Genomic DNA, 22,530 nt, shown 5'->3' on the forward strand with positions numbered 1-22,530 from the left:
ACGTATATAAAATATGGCTCATATGCAGGTAATCGCTAACAGTTAAAATTTGGACGGACAGGAAATAAAACTTGAGGACGGGCTTTTAGGCTTTTTCGGGACAAGCGGTCTTATTCTCCACGACTCCACTTTCTCAGTATGTCCTCAGCTGCCTCCAGGGTGGCGTCCTCCTTTTTTGGGAAGAAAAAAAAGAAATTGAGTTCAGTCATGGATCATAACTGAATTCAGGGAGCGCGGAGCGGATGTGCGAACCTTGATGAAGCAGAAGCGGATGTATTTGTCAAACTCTTTGCCGTGCTCCGGACTGTAGAAGGCTGACACGGGTATTGTTGCTAAACCCTGCCAGGGAAAAAGAAATAGCCTAAGTCAATCATGTTGGGCACCGAGCACATAGGCACTCAATAACATCAAACCTGACCTTTATGAATCACCACATATATCAGCATTTGGGACCAAATATGAGGCATAAAAAAAAAAAAGTGGTGGTCGGGGTAGGACAAAGTTTGCACAAGCTATCGTGTGTTCAAGGACCATCAAACAAAATCAAGACCGGTCGTCCAAACCATAAAACAAAACAAGCTAACAATGGGCCATATGTGATTAATCACACTAAATATTTTTATTGGTTGATAGCCCGAGCAACCCCCCCACTATGGAGGTTCACTTGTGTCCATATCTTTAGTCCATATCCATATCCATATCTTCAATACTAACCTTCTCTTTAATTAGCCATTTGACAAATCTGAAGTCATAAGATTCATCCTTGGTGCTCTGGTCATTGAGGTCCACCTCTGTCAAAAAAAAACAAACGAGCTGAAGTTACAAGTCTGAATTATTAAGGAAATATGGTACCATCGTGCAGGGGGATCCAAAGTGTGGCCCGGGGGCCATCTGTGACCCACGGCTGTTATATTCTTGCCTCGCAGCAATTAAAAAAAAAAAGAATAGGGTTGTTATTTTTGGAAAGTTAGTTTGGAGAAGGTTATAATATTATGGGAATGAAGTCATGAAGATTATTTATAAAGAAAGTTAAAATATTTGGAACTTTAAAAAAAAAAGAGCAAAGACCAAAAAGTCCATAAAACTCAAAACATTACTTTACATATATACCGTATGTTACTTTACAAAATATCACCCTTTCATTTTTCACTGCGTGGCCCTCGCTGGAAAAAGTTTGGACACCCCTGCCATGTGCGTGACGACCAGCACTCACTGATGGAGGAGATGTCCGTTATCATGAAGTAGCCTCCCTCAGGCATGATGGGCTTCAAACCCACGCTCTCCAGACACTTGGCCAGCTTTTGCCTCTTCTGCTGCAGCATGGTCGGAAGCTGCTGGAAGTAGCTCTCCGGAGAGCCGAACATCTCAAACTCTCGCTCAAAGCCGCGAGCGACTGCCTCCTGCAGGTCAGCACAATGTGTCATCTCCATCCTACATCACCGTGATGGTCGTCAGCACCTGAGCGGCCGTGGCACAGTGGTACACAGAGTTCTGATGGATGGTCTTCATGTGTTTGATGACGGGTCCAGCGCCAATAGCCCAGCCCACCTGAAAGAGGCCAACACCGCCAAATCAGCGCAAACAAAAACAAGAAAAAACACTCCCGTCAATTAGTCACCTTCCATCCTGTTGCGCTGAATGTCTTCCCCGCACTTCCGACCGTGATGGTGCGCTCCCACATGCCAGGCAAGCTGGCTGTCAGCAAAGCAAGCACAAATGATTCATTAGAAATTGTTTTGTTTGTCTGCAAACTGGACTGGAGCCTTAAAAAAAAACAGTAAAGATTCCACTATAGCGGCTCTATCTGCAAGGCCACGTACAAAGTCCATACTAATAGGTGAGGGATAAGCTAGTGTATGTGCTGGACTGCCTTCCTGGGATTTGATCCGAACTCCAGCAGCCATACAGCCTGGTTCAAGGTAAACAAATGGAGGATTGCCGCTCTACTAAATAGTATTGTTCCATGAAAATCTAATATTGGCATATCACCTATTTTGATGTGCTTGGCAGAGTCATAGGTGAGCCACTCGTACACCTCGTCACTGAAGCACAACACGTCATGTTTGACGCACAAGTCAGCGATCATTTGCAGCTCTTCCCTCTTATACACCTGCAAAGTTCACGTCGTCACATCACATGGATTCATGGCTGGGCAGTGAAAGGTGGCGACGTGCCCCTCCCCTACCTTCCCTAACGGGTTGTTGGGTGTGTTGATGACGATGGCTTTCGTGCGCGGGGTGAATTTGCTGGCCAGCTCATCGGCCGACAGAACCCAATCTCCGCTTGACAGGACGGCGCCACTGCCTTCCGCTCTCTGACAAAAAAGGTGGGGGGGATTTTGTGTCAGCTCTGCTCAGTGCAAAATAAATCAACAACAAAGCACTCACCGGCCTCAGAGGAACATAAACAGCCGTACCCCCCGCCATCTTCACCATGGGATGGTAGCAGTCAAAGAAAGGCTCCACGATAATCACCTTGAAAAACACATATTCAGCATTTAGCACCAAAACATCCAAGGCCAAACCATGTGACATGATTATTCCCTTTTAGAGCGTCCTGCCGAGTCTGACCTCATCTCCTTCGTCAATTAGCGCCTGGAAAGCGCAGAAGAGAGCCTGGTAAGCGCCAACGGTGACCAGGATGTCCTCCATGGGGTCGATCTCATGGGTGAAAATGCCACTGAAGAATTTGGCCAGGCTCCTAACAAGTGGAGGGTGACCCTGAACAGAGAAGAAAGCGTTTTTTTTAGATCCTGATCCCAAAGGATCTCATAGGATCACACGTGTCACATTGGGTTAAAAATGTGTCTGAAAACGTTCACTTAGTCGTTCAAATCAATCGCTCTACATCCTCTTACAAGTGCAGATGTAATCCTATAGTCATTTATAAGTTGGATATTTTCTTTAGTTAGGGCTTAGAAAACATGTTTAGGGTCTGTTTTTTAACATTATTAGAGCCCTCTAGACATGGAAATAACACCCCTATAGTCAAGATAGCTTTTTTAAAATGATTTATGGTGTAATTATGTCAAAAAACACTTGAAAACCAGTGTGTTTTTCCCTGTGGTGTGCTTACAAAGGCACGTGTGTACTGATGCATGGCGGGACCTCCACTCAAAGCGTTACAGAAGGCATCTTGGACAAATTTGGGAGGAGCAAAGTCAGGGAAGCCTTGGCCAAGGTTGACCACTTTGTAGTCAGCTGCAAGCTGGGTGAATTCAACCCTGTTTGAAGCAACAAAACAAAAAACTTTATGATAATCATACACTGTAGCTTAATAAAAAAAAACAAAGTCACAGTAAATCTGGCAGCCATTCATTTGCATACATGTAGCAATGTTACAACATTTGGACATTTCTAAAATAGTCTGTGATTAATCATGTCTGATAAAGCATGGCTTGAACTTTCATTTCATGCCTCATTCAATTCTTGAACCTAAATATTAAAAACATTATACCGGAAAATAGTGCCCACTGACAACTGTAATACAAAATATACATATAAAGAAAGTCAAGTGTGCTATTTTTCATGGCTATGCCTCCCACTGCAGTGCAGCAGCATGCTGTGTATTCCTTTTCACCGCACACTAACCACAATGCAAATGCCACAGCGACTAGCTAACCACAGCGACTAGCTAACCACAGCTACAGCTCCCCAGGCTACTGATTTTATGTTTGTCTTTTTTTCTTCATGCATCCACGGAGGCTTCACTCGACTCGTCTACCTGTTATGTCACTTAAGGGCATCTTTCCTGCCTTGACCTCAGTGGCTGCCTTCTACATCTTGCCTCTCATCCGAGCAGGCTTCACCCGTTCATGCTCAAACACTAGGTGGGACACACACCAGTCAAGACTAGATAGGACAGCTCTGGTCTTGGTCATGCTCAAGGACTAGGTGGGACAAACACCAGTCAAGACTAGATAGGACAGCTCTGGTCTAGGTCATGCTCAAAGACTAGTTGGGTCGTCTTTCTGTTGTATTGTCTCACAAAACACCCTCTCTAGCATTTCAGGCTAATTTTCAACTAGCATCATCACATAGTTTTAAACTATGGAATTTCATGAACAAGTGTGCATAAGTTGTTCTACCTGAATCTATTTACTTTGACACCATCGTTGATTAATTTGAGAGGAAGAAATGTTACTTTTACATGTAAAAAAAAAAGATTTAAAAAAACACAAATGACGATGGGGTTGTTTCTTCATAGACGGCGGGAAATTGGAGGGGCTTGAAAACACCATGGTCACGTGACTACAGGTGTGCCCCTCCGCTACATATGGGGTGTCTAACATTAGCATACCTTCCCCGACTCATTCCACGGTTCCACTCCACGGGTTTGAACGGTTTTAATTAAGTTGTACTTCATTTTCCAAGCACGAACTGACTTGATGTGGTGCAACACTCAATGTCCGTCCGAAGAAGTAATCTACCAAACATGTATACGATTGAAAATACACCCGATATCATAGATAAAAACTCTCCTGACAGATTTCTTTTCACCGCTAAAATACAAGTTTTGTAACATTGTTAATATATGTGATAAGACGTGAATCACAATACGATTGGCTGCGCTCGTGATGGTATGTCACGTGATTAGATTTCGGTTTGAACCTTTAAAAATCCCGCAGAACAATTACGCGACAGAACTATTTAATTATGAATTTCTACTTTTCCCAGTCGCTTTCTTACCAAACGTTTTTATCGACTCCTTCGGTCCTGCTGGCATGAAGCCGTCGCGACATGATTGTCTGGAGGAGAAAGAGGGGGGAGGAAGAAAAGCAGTTTTATTTACCAAAGGTCAGTCTTAATTATGCTGGACTTCGCCCACCTTTGGGAGGTTTAAATGTGCAACCCCGCGTCTTGCTGTAGCGAATAATCCCATCAGTAGAAGAACATTGCTAACTAGAAGAGCGTGTCTTTACAAGAGACGTGATATTTTCAGATGCAACCTGAGGCTATTGAGGCCAACAATTCCGGTGTGGGCGGGGCGAGGCGTGACGACAACATGACGTAAATCCACAACAAATAAATAAAACATTTTATAATAATTATAATACACAAATAACGTTTTTTAGTTCTTAGAGTACTCCATCCATCCATCCGTTTAATTTTATTCCAAAAATTGTTAGCAGGCACTCAGCCTAGCATAGCCTACCTCAATAGCATGTATGCTAGCATCATGTTCCACTAACATTACTAAAAAACAAACTGAATTAATGACGTTATAGCTGTAATTATATGCTTCCAAATGTACATATCAGCGCTTTCCCTTGAAAAGGGACAGACATATTTAAGGAGGCAAACGTTTATAGTGACTTTTCAATGTAAGAGCTTCATGCTAAGCTAATTAGCTGCAGTATTAATCTGAGCTAATCACCTCTGTGTTCACAATGATCACAAACACTTAATACTTTGTAATCACATTTTGTACTATTACCATAAGTCACACTGCAAAAAAAATGATTCAGATGTTTGTGAAAGCCCCTTTCACCCAGGGAAAGAAAGAAAATTTACTAAAAGTAACATAAGATAGCAAAGTCTATGAGATGAAATGTAGAAATTACGAGACAAAGTCATAATATGACACAGGAAAGTAATAAGTATGAAATAAGTCATAATAATAAGTCATAGTTATGCAATAGGGTCATGTGTCAGTGAAGGCAACACATAATATAACGTCACATAAATTAGATATTTTATCTCATAATTATGACTTTTTATTTCACAATTTATACTTTTTAGCTCATAATAATGACTTTCTTAGCTCAGAAATATGATTTTTTATGTCATCATTTGGACATTTATTATTAAGACTCACCATTGGGACATTTTTTTTCTTTCAGTGGCAGAAATGAGCTTTTATGTTTTTGTTCAGTGATCAACAAAGAATGATGGCAGACTAGACTGCAGCCTTTTTCAAGTCCTCAGCCAGCACCCTGCCCTTCTTCCTGGCTTTGGCCTTCTTCTTCTCCACCTTCATGTTCTTCCGCTTCTGGAGGTTCTTCCGTCGCTTGTCCTGCCTCTTCTGCATCTTCTCCACGACGCTCTCGCACCTCTGGTCCCACTGCTTCTTGCGCCGAGCGCGCTGCTTCTCCTTCCTGGCCAAGGCAGAGCGCAGCATGTCCTCGTCGTCCTTGATCTTGATGCCCTCGGCCTTGTAGAGCATGTTGGTCCACTTCATCTTCATCTGAACGTCGGAGGCCTTGGCCTCATCTTTCTCCTTCAGCTTCTCCAGCTTTTCTTTGCGCGCCTCCACGCGGCTGAGCAGCTGCTTGTAGTTCTTGCCCGAGAGTGGCGTGATCTGGCCCTTGATGCGCTGCTTCTTGGTCTTCTTCTTCAACACTTTGTCCTCGTACTTGTCTTCCACCGTCTGCACCGTGTTGAACACCATGGCTGCGTCTTGACTTTTTCCCACAGCCGGCGCTTTCTCCTCTTCCTGTTTGACCTCCGGCTGCTGGTTTTGAGCGTTGGCCTCTGCCAGTTTCTTCATGCGAAACTCCTTCTTCTTCCTCTTCTTGCGCTCACGCTCCAGTTTTCGCTTGGCTCGCTTAGCTCGGACTTCCTCTGACAACGCATCCTTTGGGGCTCCCTGATGTACAACAACACCGATGGTTAGGTGCAGAACTTGTATTGGGTAATACAAATGTAAAAATAACTGTAGGGTGTTATTTCATGTCTAGAGGGCTCTAATAGTGTTAAAAAGCATATTTAGAAGGTCAGGTTTTCCATGCTATAGCTATGAAAAGTCTGAACAGAAGACTTCTGTTTCCTCCATTTTTCCTCACCTGTCCTCTGGCCTCTTCGATCTTTTCATGCAGCCTCCTACGGAGAACATCCACTGCGGAGAAGGTGGGCTTCACATTTCCTCCTTTCAAGAAACCATATTCAAGTTAACAAAACAAAAATGTGTCTAGACCATAGAAAACAGTAGAAACACAACATAATAACATAAAAACCGCGGCCATCTGAAAGCATTTAACTATACAATGATGGAAGGATGGGTGTCCAAAGTGCAGCCCAGAGGCCATTTGTGGCTCATGGCTGCAAAGACTGAAGTTGATACTAATACGATTTTTTTACCGACCTGAAGCCACAAACTGAGATACAAATGGAAAAAGAAGCACCATAAATGGAAAACGATTCAACACTAAGGAAGATGCACAACTATTTTTTTTAACCGGTTGCCTTTGATTTTAGTGACAACGAATATTTGCATACCTTTGTCTGAAGTCTGTGGTGTAGTTCCGTTTATTTTGGGCCCGCCATTGTGTGCTGCTGGACTGGACTTGCTTTGTGGTGCAGGGGGGCGCTGATGGTTCTTCTTATTCTTCTGGTTATTCTCAACATTTCTCTTATCTTGTAATTTCTGGGTCTTTTTCTTCTTCTGTGCAGGGCCAGCATCTTTTTTACCGTTAAAATGAGCTGTCGGCGAATCAAAACACAATATGGTTATCCTGAGTTAAATGGAGTTTGGTGCGAATGTGAGTTTCTTATTTCGTTTTGAGATGGTACATTATAAACAAGAATGCACGGTCAACGTTACCAAATGTCCTCTTCTTCGGTTCCTGCTCTCCTTGTCTTAAAAACTTGCTCGTCAGCTTCTGGATGTACGAGTCCTTCGACGCCAGATCCATGTCGAAAAATAATATATATATTTAACTTCACACGAAGAGTAAAGCCATGATGCGTCTAAAAAACAACACACGTGAGCTGGGGGAAGAAGTAAAGGACGGACCGGAAGTAGTAACAGTAAAATGGAGCCGTGTTCTACCTAGCAACATGTTTGTTACGTAGCTGTCCGTACAGGAAGGTTGTATTTCCCCTCATCTGTCATTTAAGCTGCCATTCGGAATGTATTCACTAAAATCGCTACTGGTTTTTTACAACAGAACGATTGGGACTTCAACCATTCAGGTAATTCTTTTTTTTTTATTTAATTTTTTTTAACAATGTTGTGTAAAACTTCAACGATTGTGATTGCAGAGAAATGTCGTTTGCATTAAGAGGGCTTTTTCCTCGCAAACATCACCTGTCTTCAAGCGAGCCGATGGTAAGTACACAACTTTACATAGTTCTAGTATGGTTTTCTTTACAAATGCATCTTTAAATAGATGCATTGATAACTACCCTTCCAACAGGAAGTAAATATGCACTATGGCGGACGACAGGGGTTAAATAGACTCACTCATCAACACATTATAATGGGACTGTCTGGGAATGAAATTGCCTTGCTTATGGGTCAGGGCCTATTATGCAAATGAGAGGTAAAAAGCTGTCATGATGCTCCAGCCAGGTCCATTGGATGGCGACATTGCAGCTCCACAGCAGCCAAAACTGCATCTGGAGAAGACTCCTTCCTGAAATGGTTCCTGCTGCTCATCCCGGCCACCACGTTTGGTCTGGGTACCTGGCAGGTATCATCTCCTCTTTGTGTGTGTTCCCTGCCATGCCCTGAGGTGTGCCGCTGTGCGTCATTTCCTCGTTTTCTCGTCAAGGTGAAGCGTCGTCAGTGGAAATTGCAGCTGATTGACGAGCTGGCAAAGCTCACCTCAGCGGAGCCCATTCCGCTTCCTGTCGAGTGAGTGGAACCGTTTCATGGCATTCCATAAAGTAAAGCTCTTCAATCGGAACATCTTTTCTCTTTTAGCCCTCATGAGTTGCAGCAGCTGGAGTACAGGCGGGTGAGGGTGCGCGGTCGCTACGACCACGGCAAGGAGCTCTACATCCTGCCGCGCTCACCCGTCGACCCCGAAAAGGAGGCCAGGGAGGCGGGTAGGCTGTCGTCCAGCGGGGAGACGGGTGCCAATGTCGTCACACCCTTCCACTGCACGGACCTCGGGTGAGATACGGGACGTCATAGTCCATGTGACCTCCCAACCTGCTCATCAACACATACATGAATAAATAAATAATCACCGTGTCGTGGTAGTATCAGCATCCTGGTCAACAGAGGCTACGTCCCCAAGCAGAAGGTCAGACCAGAGACCAGGATGAAGGGTCAAGTGGAGGGCGAGGTGGAGGTGGTCGGCGTGGTCCGACTCACAGAGCAGCGTCGACCTTTTATGCCCAACAACGATGTGGACAGAAACCGTTGGCACTACCGAGACCTGGACGCCATGTCTGCCGTGACCGGAGCGGAATCCATCTTCATTGATGCAGACTTTGGTACAATATTGCCATTGAATAAGCATTGATTTCTCACTTAAATACACCTTGATAATGTGTTGCAGAGAGCACCATCCCTGGCGGACCGATTGGCGGACAGACGCGGGTGACCCTGAGGAATGAACACATGCAATATGTTATCACATGGTATGGGAGGCGGACGCTCACATCTTTAACTATACTGAATTAGCTGTCACTCATTCACTCTATAATTTGTCTTTTTAGGTACGGACTGTGCGCAGCCACATCTTATATGTGGTACACAAAGTTCATCAAGAAAATTAAAGTGTGAAACAAATTGCTGCTTTCAATAAATATTAGTCTCCTGTTGCTCCCAATTGTTTAACATAATGTATACAGTATCTTGGAAGCAATCTTTCACACAGTAAACAAATCTCAGGTCAGTAATATTAAACTTTCAGCATGGAAGTTACAAGCCAACATGATCCATCTGTAACAAATACAAACAGGAACTCTAACCGGTACCATACAAAATACCAGTTATACATTCACAGGGTCAGAGGTCACAGGTAATCAAATTGGTTAATATTCAGTAATTCCCACTTTAACAGAATATAGCAAAGAATCATTTAGACATTTGCCTGACTGTCAAAGAGAGCCAAGTAGCATCCAGTTATCAAATATTAGACGTACAAGAAGTGAAATAGTTCTGCAAAAGACAGGGCACCCCTAATTAGTAACATGCAGAAAGTTATTTACCTGACTTGACAGCGAAGCATAAATGTATGAATCACCTTTGCAAGTTCCTTGAATCCAAGTGCTGCTCAGCTTTATCAAATTGTTAGCATGTCCAGCTTACTTGGTCCCATGGTGGGTTATGTGGTCTCCACCATCGAAGGTGTTTGGGACCCTATGCCAGCACAAACCAAACTAGCTACACACAATACTGCATAACCTAAGTGGCAAAATTTGAGAAATGTTTATCCAAAACGCTGAGGTTTTTTATTTTAACAAGTTTTTAAAATGAGTAGCACCAATGTAAAGTACATAAGCTATTTTTCAGAGAAGCGTTCCACCGCCTGATACTCACTGCAGTTGATTAAGGCCATTAGGGATGTATCATAAATGAAAACACCTAAAGGTTAGACATTCATCACTTTGCAAATGTGACAAAGAAGCAGCAGTCGCACTTAGAACATAACATTTTTTTATTCCAAACAATTTAACCAAGCTTGGTTGCCAGCTCCTTGGCCTTCGCCTTCTCCAGCTTGGTGATGCGAGCGGTGGATTTGGGACCCATGATGTTGCCTCCCCAGTGACGACGGATCTGCAGAAAGAAAGAAGTTGTATACATTTTTAAAAATGCAAACATTTGTTTTCTATTTTAAGTCAGCGACAGCAGTCTCACCTCCTCGTATCGGTCGTTGTAGTTGGTCTTGATGGCTTCCACCAGCTTGGCAAGAGCACCTTTGTCCTCACTGGAAGAGGAACATGTCAATGGAGCATATGATGGGCCGTAAGACCGGCAGCAAAGAGGGTGCGTGCTTACGGGTTGGTCTGTGTGAAGGCCACTGAGGTGCACGTCTTCCTGTGCACCAGCTTGCCCAGGCGAGCTTTGCCCTTCACGATGCAGTAAGGAACGCCCATCTTGCGGCACAGAGCAGGCAAGAAGACCACCAACTAGAAAAGGCAGGGAAACGTCAGGTCAGCGTTTGCAATGCTAGCATGTTAAATATATACATATAAAACGCGGTCTCTATGCTCAGGGTTAAAAAGCTCGTATGTTTTGCTCGACACGGACGATTCAGGTGAAGAAATTCAGACATCATTGCCAGTGACCACCCCTTCAACGGCGGGTGATGCTGAACAACCAGCTTACCTCGATGGGATCCACGTCGTGGGCAATGACCACCAGTTGGGCCTTCTTGCTCTCCACCAGGGAAGTGACCGTGTTGACGCCTGTATTTGACAAAGAAAAGAAAAAGCTTATCCATGAGGTTACAGTTTGGTGTTGGGAGTGTTCAACGGGACGCGTTTGGCTGGTAGCTCAGGGTTAAAAAGCTCATAAAACATCAAGATGTGTCAGGTGAAGAAATTCAAGTCATCACTGCATACAAGCCCCTTTAGGTTAACATGTGATGCCATGTCCACACAACACTGCTCATGTTTAGTCATACATTTTGCACACACACTACATCAATAAATTATCGCAAAACGCCGCAAATTCTGCCTCAGCTTGCGTGCAATATTGCCGCCACATTGTGTCTCCAAAAAAGCCATCTTCAATTAAGGTTTATATGCATTTCTTTTTTGCATGGAAAACTACAAAAACATGTTTTGCGTTAACATTTTTGGCTTTCTGGAACAGATTAATTGGAGTTATGAGAAAATTGATTTGGTGAGACCCGTTTTGGTTAGACCTGGGGAAAAAAAATCCACTGCATTTCCTGACCATCGCCTTACGTGATACGCTGATCGCGGATTGTCTTTCTATGAAATACCAGTCAAAACATGCCAGTCATTCTATGATACTGCTACGTTGCACACATGCATGAACTGTGCGGGGACCCGTCATCCTACATCAGCCTGGGCGTCGGGTGCTTTCGTGTTTGGCACAATTGTCGCAACAGGGACGGTAAAGGAGTTTAAAGAATGCGTGGACATGGCCTCATATGTTTGTTGGTGCGGGATTCATGTCCAGCGGCGCTCACCTGCCCGGAGGACGGGGGGCCTCTTGGTGGGTGTATCGCCCTTTCCGGCTGCCTTCTGTTCAGCACGAGCCAGCAGCCTCTGTTTCTTCTCCTGCTTGGTTTCTGGTCTGTACTTGTGGGCCAGCTTGAAGAGCTGCGTGGCTGAAAGGAAAATGTCCTGCTATGATGCATGTTCCATGGTGGCTCAACTGGATGGTTAATGTTATCGGAAGGCCACTTTTGGGGGAATTTTTGCTCATCATCCACAGTCCTTATTAACACACGTCTCTTTTCCGTGTGTTCTGATCATTAATACAGGTAATGGACACCTAGACCACCTGCAAAGCCCACTATGAACACCAACAACACTTAAATCATTATATCCATGATGCACAAACATTCATTGTAACATGTAATACGTGGCCTTTATAGGTGGAATAGTTGCATCCCATTACATGTATCATTAGCAGTTAAATCTTTAGGCTGCACAAAAAAACACCTGATCATTTCTGACGCATGACTTGTGGATGACGTGCAAAATACCAAAAATAAGTGCAGTTTTCTTTAAAGGTGCATCAGTGATCTTGGTGGATATGTCATCATGAGTGTTAAGATAGCAAATATGTCACATCATCTGCACATCCTTTGATAGGAAACTCTTCATGAAACATACCTGTCTGGCGGTCCAGAGCCTGAGTGAACTGGTTGATGGCAGGGGGGACCTTCAGGCGCTTGTACAAAATGGCGCGTTGCCTCTGCAGGCGGACATAGCGAGGCCATTTAACAAAGCGAGTCAAATCACGCTTGGGCTGAATATCCTGGCCTGTGGCGAGAGAAGCAAATGTTACAAGTCTGACCGCAAAACGTGTATATATACAAATATCAACATAGAAGGTGCATCAGCGATCTTGGTGGAAAGTTGTCTTCAGTGCAGTTAAGATAGCAAATATTCGCTTACATCATCTGCACCATGCAGTACTTGTACACAGTAGCCACACGGGTCAACTCACCAATGCCGAAGTTCTTTGGCCTCTTCTCAGCAAGGTGGTTGACTTCTTTCTTGGCCTCCTGCTTCTTGGCCACAGCAGGGGCGGGTGCCACCTTCTTCCCCTTTGCCTTTTTTCCCTTGGGCTGTCACAACCAAATGGATCACAATTATATCGCTTCATCCAGCCACATCAAATACACAAGGTACTAACATCATAGCTGTGAAAGACGTTACTACATTAAGCCAGAAAGGGCCCCCCGGGGACCAACTTCCATCAACATGCGTGTTACAGTTATATGCGTTTACCGAACTTAAATGAGTATTAAAGGCCATAAATTTCGGACTACTTCAGCCAACGATAGCAAACAACTTAGCAACTAGCCATTTTGAATGCCTACTCAACGAGGTTTTGTCGTACTAGCAAAACATGTTGTGCAAAATAGTATAAACCCTAATACGACAATAACACAACAAAACCAAAGTCCCGTCGACGTCCAGAGTGGCTTTAGCGAAATACGAACGCGAAAATCAAAGCAAATGACGACTTTTCACCACATGTCAGCCTTAGCATTTAAGCTAGCGGCCGCAGTGCTACTAGCTTACCGGTATCACCAAGGATTCTTTAAGTCTACGTCAAAAAGCAGAACTGTGGCGAACAATAACTACATGTTAATGTACAATAACTTCAGCACGCCAAGGTGTAACACGTAACGGCATAAAAACACACTACGAGACGAGGATGGAGACAGATGTAACATGTATCATAGTTTCAGAGCAGAGTAGGCTATGCACCCACCATGTCGGTTCAGGCAGAAAGGAAGAGCATAGGATGCTGGGTAACGTAAATACCGCGAGGTTTGCAGCCTGGCAACGTGGTCTGGGAAGGGCCGATCTGGAATCAGATTATGCGTGTGTTTGAATTCGTCTGCGGTATTCCAAACCTGTTGCAAAAGTGCCAGTACAGATCCAGGATCGGCGTTGTAGCGTATGAAAATAAAAGGATTTTTTGAACGAATAAAGAATTCAATATAAACGTTTGGGTTGTAAGTGTTTTATGAAACAGACGGCCTTATATTGTCATATGTTTTTTGTAAACATTTCTTTTGATTGTGAAAAATTGTGCCTTAATTACGGTGCTCAATCTGGATTGGAATTTACAGACGTGCACTGTTTTATATGTCCGTTAATTTACACATTTATAGATTGAATGGACAAATCCTTCTCGTGACGTCACAGCCTCAACTCCTCCCCCAGCCCCGCGACGTCAAGCTCTTGCGATGACGTCAGAGGCGGGGTTGACGTATTGTTGTGGGGGAGTCTTGTTGTCATTCGTTCACCCTGTCGCCGTCCAGTCGCAGCCGGTGTGCTTTGTTGCCGGGACTATGACGCTGTTGTCACCGTGACAGCTGTCACATGCCATAAAGACGACCGTGGCGCTGTCATGGCTGCCGCCAGCATCTTTAGCATTTTTTCCAGCGATCCGAGTCGTCGGTGAGGCCTCCTGTGTCTTCTTTGTTGCCGTTTACATGAATCGAGTGAGGCTACTTGTGGGAAGTCGCCACCATTTAGGAATTCAGACACGATGTGCAATCGTTGTGCTTGCTTTTGTGTCTTGTCATCTGTCGATGCTAGCATTAGCTTGTCCTGTGCATTATTGTTGTAGCAGCTGAAGCAAGTATGACAGAGCAAGACCTTTGTCCCCACCTGGACGCCATAGGAGAGGTCACCAAAGATGACCTCCTTCAGAAATCCAAGGTGGGCGTTCATTCATTTCCTGTGTTACAACTGACATTGAAGATGCATGCTCGCTGCATGGACCAGTGTAAACAAGAGTGGATGTGCCATATGTAGACTCCTAGAGACTATGTAGTACACATACTATAACAGCACTCTTATACTCATGTCAGTAATACAACTCTGATTGCTTTGTCTTTTCTTGCAGGGAACCTGCCAGTCATGTGGTGTTGGGGGGCCAAACCTATGGGCCTGTCTTCAGGTAATATTCTTCAGACGTTTTGATGTTAATCGCCAGTTCTACTACACAAGCACAAGATATACCATGAAGAGATGCATTGTATTACTTTGCGTTTTTGCACCGTAGAATGACTGCCCATACGTCGGCTGTGGAGAGTCCTACTCTGATCACAGCACCCTGCATGCTCAGGTAAGCAGCCCCCTCCCAAAGTCATGGACGTACAAAACAAAAAGAGAAAGAAGACATTCAATGAATATTCCTTTCCATTTAGGCTAAGAAGCACAACCTGACAGTGAACCTGACCACGTTTAGAATCTGGTGCTACGTGTGCGAGCGGGAGGTGTTTTTAGAGGCCAGGCCCGCCTTGGTGCTGGCAGCCCACCACCACTGTGCAGCCTCGGAGCAGGTGATTAAAAGCCTCCCCTCCCCAAGATGAGCGACTACTTTAGAAATAACGACACAAAGCTATTCTTTACCAGGAAGCCGCACCGCTCGGTCACCCACTAAAAGGCGTGCCAATCGCCGTGGCGGAAGACGAAGGGTCAGAGTCTGAGGAGGACGAGCTTAAACCCAGAGGTACATCGCTTCCATCTTTCCTCATTTCCTCTCCCCATTAACGTCACATTCATCGCATTTCTATCTTTGTCTTTTAGGTCTAACAGGGATGAAAAATATTGGCAACTCCTGCTACATGAATGCTGCTCTTCAAGCCCTGTCCAACTGGTGAGATCTGTTCAGCGTTTAACTGACACCGCCAGACGCTACCTCCATCTGATGACCTTCTCGTTCCTCGTCTGCCTTTTCCGAGCAGCCCTCCTCTCACTCAGTTCTTCCTGGACTGCAGCGGTCTGGTGCGGACTGACAAGAAGCCTGCTCTCTGCAAGAGCTACCAGAAACTCATCTCAGAACTCTGGCATAAAAAACGGTAGGAAACAGTACAGAGGATTATACTTAATGGGGGGACAACTTTACTCAACTGCAGAGTGTGTCAGACATGTATAAGGGGTAGTATTCATTTATTGACTATTTGTAAAATACATTGTCATATGTATTTTACATGACTACATGGATTATATACAAAATACATCATTAAAATTGTATACAATACGATACATTGTGTACTGAGTTAGTGGTCTGTATCCTGAGCAGTTATTGCTCCGGAATGCTGTTGACATCAGCTTTACAGATGCCACGTCTGCAAAGTCTACAGTCTGTATTCAAACTGTCATAACTGCCGTCCTTCCAGGCCCAGCTACGTGGTGCCGACCAGTCTGTCCCATGGCATCAAGTTGCTGAACCCCATGTTTCGTGGTTATGCTCAGCAGGTAGGGTCGAGCCCCCAGCAGTCAACTCCCCTTCAATCTACTGAGATCCAACACGACAATTGTACCTTCATGAGATAACGAGTGTTCCTCATGTTTGTGTTGTTTTAGAAGAACAGCTGTCGTGTACATCATCCTGTGTTGTTTTGTTGTAAATGTACCAAAAGGACACACAGGAGTTCCTGCGCTGTCTGATGGACCAGCTCCACGAGGAGCTCAAGGAGCCATTGAGCGAGTGCGGCGGGAGCAGCGAGAGCAGCGACGGCGAGGAGAGGCTGGACGGCGACCGCTCCCCGTCCGAGGACGACTTCTTGTCCTGCGACTCGGGCTCCAGTAGCGACCGGGGAGAGGGGGGCGGCGCCGGCGACGGCGAGCTGCTCGTGCAGGATGAGTGCGACGGCATCCAGCTGCCCTCGGCGGCCGGCGACGGTCCTGGCGGCGGGGTGATATCCGAGAAGGAGAGGCAGAAGGAGAGGAGGGTGTCCGGCTCGCCACTACGCGGAGCCTCGCAGGACGTAGACGAGGATGCGGACGTGGACACTGCAGCTGGGGACGGCGTTCCTGAGAGAGGCGACGAGGAGGAGTGCGTATCGGCGCCAAACGGGGACATCCAAAGCCAGGACAACAACCAGTCAAGTCAGACGGGTGCAGACAAGAGCTCAGGTCAGAAACTTTAAAGCTGGCTGATGACTAACATATTTAAATAATATGCACTTTGACCTCTTCATGCAGAGCCAAACAATGAAGCGTCTATGCCCCGCCTACATTCTACTCCGTGCAGTCCTGTCAGGAGCCTCCAGGAGCTCCATTCCAAACTGTCCTCAAGTCCGCCTCGCTCCAGCCCGCTGCGCTCGGCAGGATCTGCCTACCCTTTCAAGAAAGGTGCAGACACTTCCTGACGGCCGTTGGTGCTTCTTCAGCAACTTCCACCACATCACGTTTTTATTCCCCACATTAGCTCAGCTGCTGCTCCCGTCCAAGAAGAAGAAGCAGTTGCACTATCGCAGCGTCATCTCCGACATCTTCGACGGCTCCATCCTCAGCCTGGTCCAGTGCTTGACCTGCGACAGGGTGAGTTGTGTGCCTGAACAGCAGGGGGCGCCACCTTTATGGTAAATGGTAAAGGAAGGTAGACAAGCACGACTCTGCCTGCTACCACAGGTGTCTACCACTGTGGAAACCTTCCAAGACCTGTCCCTGCCTATTCCCGGGAAGGAGGACTTAGCCAAGCTGCACTCCTCCATCCATCAGAACATGCCTGTCAAGACAGGCGTGTGTCCTGAAACATACGGCTCACAGGGATGGATCTCCTACATCATGGACTCCATACGCCGGTCAGTAGATCTCAATGGGGCTTTTTTTTTTTTTTTAAACCCAGAAGTAACCTGGATGACATCCTCTCTGGAATAGGTTTGTGGTCTCGTGCATCCCCAGCTGGTTTTGGGGTCCCATGGTGACTTTGGAGGACTGCCTTGCTGCCTTCTTTGCTGCGGATGAACTCAAAGGTCAAGAGTAGCGTCACACTTGGGATCACACGTCAATGTAAATACATAACAGATTTTTGCTTTGCTATGATTTTTGCAGGAGACAACATGTACAGCTGTGAGAGATGTAAAAAGTGAGTATGTGAAGATAGCAAAGGAATGCATTGGAAACGCAAAATGCATTGTTTCTCATGGTTATTTTTACCCATGCAGGTTGAGAAATGGGGTGAAATACTGCAAAGTGCTCCGACTTCCAGAGGTATAGCGCGACCTTGTGACTACAGACATCCCTTGTTTAGCACACTTTATTGGTTCCAGACCCGACCGGTGAATTTGCACAAAGTAGGATTTAATATTAATGAATAAAATATTTTTGTAGCTGGAGCCTAGAAAACCTGTTTGCGCTTCTATGTTTTTTTAAAATTATTAGAGCCCTGTAGACATGAAATAAGAAATCACATTACCATCCCATACAGAAAGCCACTGTCTTTTTTGTTTTCCTCTCGGATCACAAAGCAGCAATTAGAATTTTGTGTTATGCATTTGCCATGCAGATTCTGTGCATTCACCTGAAACGCTTCCGGCATGAGGTGATGTATTCCTTCAAGATTGGCAGCCATGTTTCCTTCCCGCTGGAGGGCCTGGACATGCGACCCTTCCTGGCCAAGGACAGTCCCTCCCAAGTCACCACTTATGACCTGCTCTCTGTCATCTGTCACCATGGCACTGCTGGAAGTAGGACCAAAAATAAAAATAAAATCCTCTCAAATGAGTGTTCCATATTTACATTCTCTTGTTCTTACAGGTGGGCACTACATAGCGTACTGCCAGAACGTCATCAACGGACAGTGGTATGAATTTGACGACCAGTATGTCACGGAGGTCCACGAGACCGTGGTGCAGAATGCAGAAGCCTATGTGCTCTTTTACAGGTCGGCAGAAACCACTACAACCCTTTAACACCTACTGTAACAACAAACTGCTATGTTCTTTGTCTAAACCTTAACCATGATAAACGTGTCACCGTTTTGAGAGCCTAGAGTATCGAGAAGGGTCTGATTACTTGGTAAATACAGGAACAAATTTGATCCGTCCTGCTACATCTTCTTATTCTCTACTTGAAGTGTGTTAGCCTAACGATCACGTACTTGCATACTGTACACTCATCAGTTTTTGGAACCATGTGTAGGAAAAGCAGCGAGGAGTCGGTGAGAGAGAGGCAAAAGGTAGTGGCCCTGGCTAGCGCCAAGGAGCCAAGCCTGCTGCAATTTTACATCTCAAGGGAATGGCTCAACAAGTTCAACACCTTCACGGAGCCCGGTCCCATCAGCAACCACACCTTCCTCTGTCACCATGGAGGTAACCCGCCTTGAAAATCGAATGAAAAATCTAAATGAAATATCCTAAGTGTAAAAAAAAAAAAGATTACAAATATCTTTTTAAAAAGTAAATACAAATTCAAATAGCGGTTCACAACTTAATGACTTGGAAAAGATGGGCCCCAGGATGATACCATTTGAAAACCCATGCAACAAGTGTACTCTATCATACCAATTAAACACTTGTATTTCTGTCTGGCAGTGATAAAAGGAGGATTCTGGTCTTGTCTTCTTGTCTTGTCTGAACTCATGAGATTGTGTAGCTAATGGAGTTTAGATTTTTCCACTAGCCATCTAAAAGTAATTCCACAACATTTCTCAACAGCATGAAGACTTCCTCACGCAAATCTTCCATCTCTTCCCCCAGGTATCCCCCCTAATAAATACCACTACATTGACGACCTGGTTGTCATCGTGCCACAGAATGTGTGGGAGTACCTTTACAACAGGTAAATATTTTAACACGCTTGCAGGCAATTACATGACGGAGGACGCCGGGGAATGCATCGGTTTGATGATACAGTAGATTTGCCTGGCGGGGGAGGGGGAGACATGGATCTTTTTAGCACATGGTTTGTGTCTGCTGTCAGGTTTGGAGGTGGGCCTGCAGTCAACCACCTGTACATGTGTGCGATCTGCCAGGTGGAGATCGAGGCGCTGTCTAAACGGAGAAAAACAGAAATAGACACCTTCATTAAGGTAAAAAGTGCTACGGTGTGTTTGGGGAACACGAGCCCGACTATTCGGTTATTCTTTTTGTGCGTAGCTGAACAAAGAGTTCCAGGCCGAGGAGGCGCCCAGCGTCATCCTCTGCATCAGCATGCAGTGGTTCCGCGAGTGGGAGAGTTTTGTCAAAGGCAAAGACAAAGGTGAAATGCTGTACACATTCACATCAAGTCGTGTCCCGTCTACGTACTGTACGTGTTTTCTTCTGCACAGAGCCGCCGGGTCCCATTGACAACAGTAAGATAGGCGTCATGAAGGCAGGACACATTCAGCTCAAGCAAGGTGAGCCTCAGCGCTAATGCTACCCAGCCAAAGACGACGCTGCCTTCAAAGTACCTGCATCCCCTCTCAGGCGCCGACTACGGTCAGATTTCAGAGGAGACTTGGCAGTACCTGTTGGCTATTTACGGTGGGGGGCCTGAGATTGCCGTCAGACAAACGGTGGCACCGCCTGACCCAGACAGCCTTCACGGAGAGCGGAAGATAGAAGCTGAGACCAGAGCACTCTGACATCACACAAGGTTACAACCTTTTTCACAATATCACAACAACATTATGATACTACAGTATGGCTGTAATATTCTACTTGTCATTTTAAAAGCATGTTCCCGTTATTATTTGAAGTTTCCCTTTTCTCAAAGCACAGTGAAGTGGTCTTTGTTCCGTCGTGCAAGCGGTGTAATTGTGTACTTTTGTGTTGGACCTCCCAGACGCCGGTGTGTAACCATTTACTGGAAGTGGTGGTCTTGAATGGTTTAACATTTCCATCCATGACGTCAACTCTTGAATTCTTTACACACACGTGGCCAAGAATAAGAATAATGGAGGCGGCGGAAGCAGCCTGTATTTAAACAGCTGGAACTTTTCCTTCCTAACTTTTATTATTCCCTTATCCTGACAGCTCGTCTCCACCGTTTGCCCTCGCAGACAGCTGAGGAATTTGCACCTCTTGGCCGCGAGTAGATGTAGCAGCGCTATATTCTGCCGCCGCTGGACAGAAAGGCCACTTCTTAGTGTGGACTCTTTATTCTGGAAATGACGTTAAAGCCTGTGTTTCATGTCAAGACGTCAACTGAAGCTGCTGCATCTTGTATCAAGTCGGCGTCCCTCCTCTTTACCACAGAGACCTCTCCTTTCCTGTTGTTGGCCTGCTTATTACTTGCATAGCAACCTGCACACCTGCAGCCCACAATGTTAAATACACACTACTCTGGAATGTCTAACCTGTGCAAATAAAAGCACCGAGCATGCGTGCAAGGAGCATTTTCATGTCAGGTTCAAAAGAAAAGCATGCAGTTCATTTCACCAACAGTATGAATGCAGCGTTTGCATTTTTTTTTAATTGGAAAAATTTAACTTCTGAGTCACTGCTGTTGAGGTCCAGGGCACCACTAGCCATTAAACATGATGCTGTTGATGGTGATAAAATGTCCCGAGCAAGAACACATCAACAACAGTGCATTGTTTACAAAAGGGAGAAGATTACGTAGAACAAAGTGAGAAAGGTTTTAAGTCATAATAAGCTGGTAAACAGGTATAAGTCTGAATAGACATACTTAGCTGTAGTATGGATTAGCTGCATTTTAAATAACCACAAATGGCATTTTTGTCAAATGTCAAATTGAGCACTTAGAATTGGAATCTTGAGCCTCCAAAAGATTTAATCAAGCTCGAGCTCAGCTAGTATCATGTTATGAAAATACCAGAAATGCAGTAACTCTAATTTGCTGAAATGTATCCTAAATAACAGTCGAGAGTCTAGCTGCTAACGGTCACCTTGCAACCTTACGTCACGACAGAATGTCAACCACCAGTTTCACACAAAAGCGATGACATTTATTTTGAAATGTCAACAGGATGTCTTCATGTATGTATCTCCGTCTGATGCACTCTAATGACTGCTTGGTGATTTCATTGATTAAAGTGATTGGTATTTCATCACGTGTCCTGTGGTACTATCTGTATGAAAAGATTTGTTGCAATTTAGCGTAATGACCGTTTAAATTAGTTACCACATGTCTTCAAATAGTACATACACCGTAATAAATCAATTGTGTACCTTTTCCAGTGTATCCATTAGCTTTAGCTTGTGTCACACGACGACAGAGACTAAAGACTTTTAAGAGGATTATTACGGAGTTTCTAAATAAAAAAACGACAATCCACACAATTACAGACGGGTAAACCAAATACAAATAATATGTAAGATAAAGTTACCTTTCAAGTCTGATGTATTGTGGATGTTGCAAGATGGCTGCAATGCAGACAGGCATCTCCATGGACAAATCCAAAGGAACCACTTCGGCAGTCATTGGCTTAATTAGCCCCTCGGAGCCACACATTCTAATGAGCCACCAACTCCCATTGGCGTCACATGCTACTTAAAGTTTTGGATATGTATATGTGTAAGTTATATTGATAATTAATTCTCCATATATTCTCATAGCTAGCTTAACTGCACATGTTAATTAGCATTCACTCAGCTCACACATTACGTCAACAAGTTATCAGGCGGGTTTTTTTTTTATTGTGATATTTCGCAAAACTACTTATACAACTACAGAAGCGACTTTAAGTAGTCCAGCGAGGCATTTTGTTGAGTTTTTTCCCCTGTCGAAGGTCGCCGTCTCAGGCAATACACCTTCAATTAGCAGTCAATAACATCACTTCCTTTTACCGGCACCTTGTCAAAATGAAACCGGAAGTCAAGCTTTTACAGTTACCTGTTTAACAATGGCGTTTAGATGCAATCACTTTAGCTTAACTCAATAAACATAGTAAATACACATATCTGCCACATCACATATTACTGATTTGATGGTTTTGTGAGTAATAAGGTGA

General features: G+C 44.8%; 5 protein-coding genes and 4 non-coding genes across 11 annotated transcripts; 2 read left to right on the top strand and 7 right to left on the bottom strand.

The window, feature by feature from the left end:
• Positions 1 to 24: 24 nt before the first annotated feature.
• Positions 25 to 5,062, bottom strand: kyat1 (kynurenine aminotransferase 1). Of its 2 annotated transcripts, XM_058063420.2 has the most exons (13): positions 4,828 to 5,062; positions 4,689 to 4,747; positions 3,076 to 3,223; positions 2,571 to 2,720; positions 2,388 to 2,474; positions 2,186 to 2,314; positions 1,990 to 2,110; positions 1,619 to 1,695; positions 1,459 to 1,548; positions 1,214 to 1,400; positions 715 to 791; positions 253 to 339; positions 25 to 170 (listed from the first exon to the last, which is right to left on the bottom strand). In XM_058063420.2, the coding sequence occupies exons 1-13, from the start codon at positions 4,879 to 4,881 to the stop codon at positions 111 to 113; spliced, it is 1,326 nt and encodes a 441-aa protein (XP_057919403.2). In that variant the 5' UTR covers positions 4,882 to 5,062; the 3' UTR covers positions 25 to 110. The 2 variants fall into 2 exon arrangements, with proteins under 2 accessions (XP_057919403.2, XP_057919412.2); XM_058063429.2 differs by lacking the exons at positions 4,689 to 4,747; positions 4,828 to 5,062 and adding an exon at positions 4,300 to 4,430.
• Positions 5,063 to 5,212: 150 nt separating this feature from the next.
• surf6 (surfeit 6) lies at positions 5,213 to 7,753 on the bottom strand. The gene is made up of 4 exons (XM_058063499.2): positions 7,543 to 7,753; positions 7,218 to 7,421; positions 6,785 to 6,867; positions 5,213 to 6,588 (listed from the first exon to the last, which is right to left on the bottom strand). Exons 1-4 carry the CDS (start codon positions 7,631 to 7,633, stop codon positions 5,899 to 5,901), a joined length of 1,068 nt encoding a protein of 355 aa, XP_057919482.2. The 5' UTR covers positions 7,634 to 7,753; the 3' UTR covers positions 5,213 to 5,898.
• Positions 7,740 to 9,583, top strand: surf1 (SURF1 cytochrome c oxidase assembly factor). Its single transcript, XM_058063512.2, has 8 exons — positions 7,740 to 7,913; positions 7,983 to 8,049; positions 8,289 to 8,413; positions 8,495 to 8,577; positions 8,647 to 8,838; positions 8,929 to 9,164; positions 9,230 to 9,311; positions 9,390 to 9,583. The coding sequence occupies exons 1-8, from the start codon at positions 7,851 to 7,853 to the stop codon at positions 9,454 to 9,456; spliced, it is 915 nt and encodes a 304-aa protein (XP_057919495.2). The 5' UTR covers positions 7,740 to 7,850; the 3' UTR covers positions 9,457 to 9,583.
• A 732-nt stretch (positions 9,584 to 10,315) lies between these two features.
• On the bottom strand, positions 10,316 to 13,633 carry rpl7a (ribosomal protein L7a). The gene is made up of 8 exons (XM_058065032.2): positions 13,600 to 13,633; positions 12,826 to 12,946; positions 12,489 to 12,638; positions 11,837 to 11,977; positions 11,005 to 11,084; positions 10,675 to 10,805; positions 10,534 to 10,603; positions 10,316 to 10,452 (listed from the first exon to the last, which is right to left on the bottom strand). The coding sequence occupies exons 1-8, from the start codon at positions 13,600 to 13,602 to the stop codon at positions 10,348 to 10,350; spliced, it is 801 nt and encodes a 266-aa protein (XP_057921015.1). The 5' UTR covers positions 13,603 to 13,633; the 3' UTR covers positions 10,316 to 10,347.
• LOC131124173 (small nucleolar RNA SNORD36) lies at positions 10,883 to 10,959 on the bottom strand. Its single transcript, XR_009128832.2, has one exon. It is a non-coding gene; the product is annotated as a small nucleolar RNA SNORD36 (small nucleolar RNA).
• LOC131124174 (small nucleolar RNA SNORD36) lies at positions 11,168 to 11,238 on the bottom strand. Its single transcript, XR_009128833.1, has one exon. It is a non-coding gene; the product is annotated as a small nucleolar RNA SNORD36 (small nucleolar RNA).
• On the bottom strand, positions 12,387 to 12,454 carry LOC131124176 (small nucleolar RNA SNORD24). Its single transcript, XR_009128835.1, has one exon. It is a non-coding gene; the product is annotated as a small nucleolar RNA SNORD24 (small nucleolar RNA).
• LOC131124175 (small nucleolar RNA SNORD24) lies at positions 12,711 to 12,783 on the bottom strand. Its single transcript, XR_009128834.2, has one exon. It is a non-coding gene; the product is annotated as a small nucleolar RNA SNORD24 (small nucleolar RNA).
• Positions 13,634 to 14,074: 441 nt separating the features above from the next.
• On the top strand, positions 14,075 to 21,643 carry usp20 (ubiquitin specific peptidase 20). 2 transcript variants are annotated; one of them, XM_058065027.2, is made up of 25 exons: positions 14,236 to 14,294; positions 14,467 to 14,558; positions 14,746 to 14,799; positions 14,905 to 14,967; positions 15,050 to 15,184; positions 15,258 to 15,354; positions 15,432 to 15,501; positions 15,590 to 15,703; positions 16,025 to 16,103; positions 16,268 to 16,763; positions 16,833 to 16,982; positions 17,059 to 17,171; positions 17,262 to 17,434; positions 17,511 to 17,605; positions 17,685 to 17,718; positions 17,798 to 17,843; positions 18,139 to 18,319; positions 18,390 to 18,516; positions 18,774 to 18,943; positions 19,331 to 19,412; positions 19,554 to 19,662; positions 19,730 to 19,832; positions 19,903 to 19,971; positions 20,042 to 20,210; positions 20,591 to 21,643. In XM_058065027.2, the coding sequence occupies exons 2-24, from the start codon at positions 14,481 to 14,483 to the stop codon at positions 20,197 to 20,199; spliced, it is 2,796 nt and encodes a 931-aa protein (XP_057921010.2). In that variant the 5' UTR covers positions 14,236 to 14,294; positions 14,467 to 14,480; the 3' UTR covers positions 20,200 to 20,210; positions 20,591 to 21,643. The 2 variants fall into 2 exon arrangements, with proteins under 2 accessions (XP_078650159.1, XP_057921010.2); XM_078794033.1 differs by having other exon boundaries at positions 14,075 to 14,558.
• The last annotated feature ends 887 nt before the right edge of the window (positions 21,644 to 22,530 follow it).

This window comes from Doryrhamphus excisus, linkage group LG10, assembly GCF_037039965.1.
Source record: "Doryrhamphus excisus strain RoL-2023G ecotype Guam linkage group LG10, RoL_Dexc_Guam_v1.1, whole genome shotgun sequence".
Lineage (NCBI taxonomy): Eukaryota > Metazoa > Chordata > Actinopteri > Syngnathiformes > Syngnathidae > Doryrhamphus > Doryrhamphus excisus.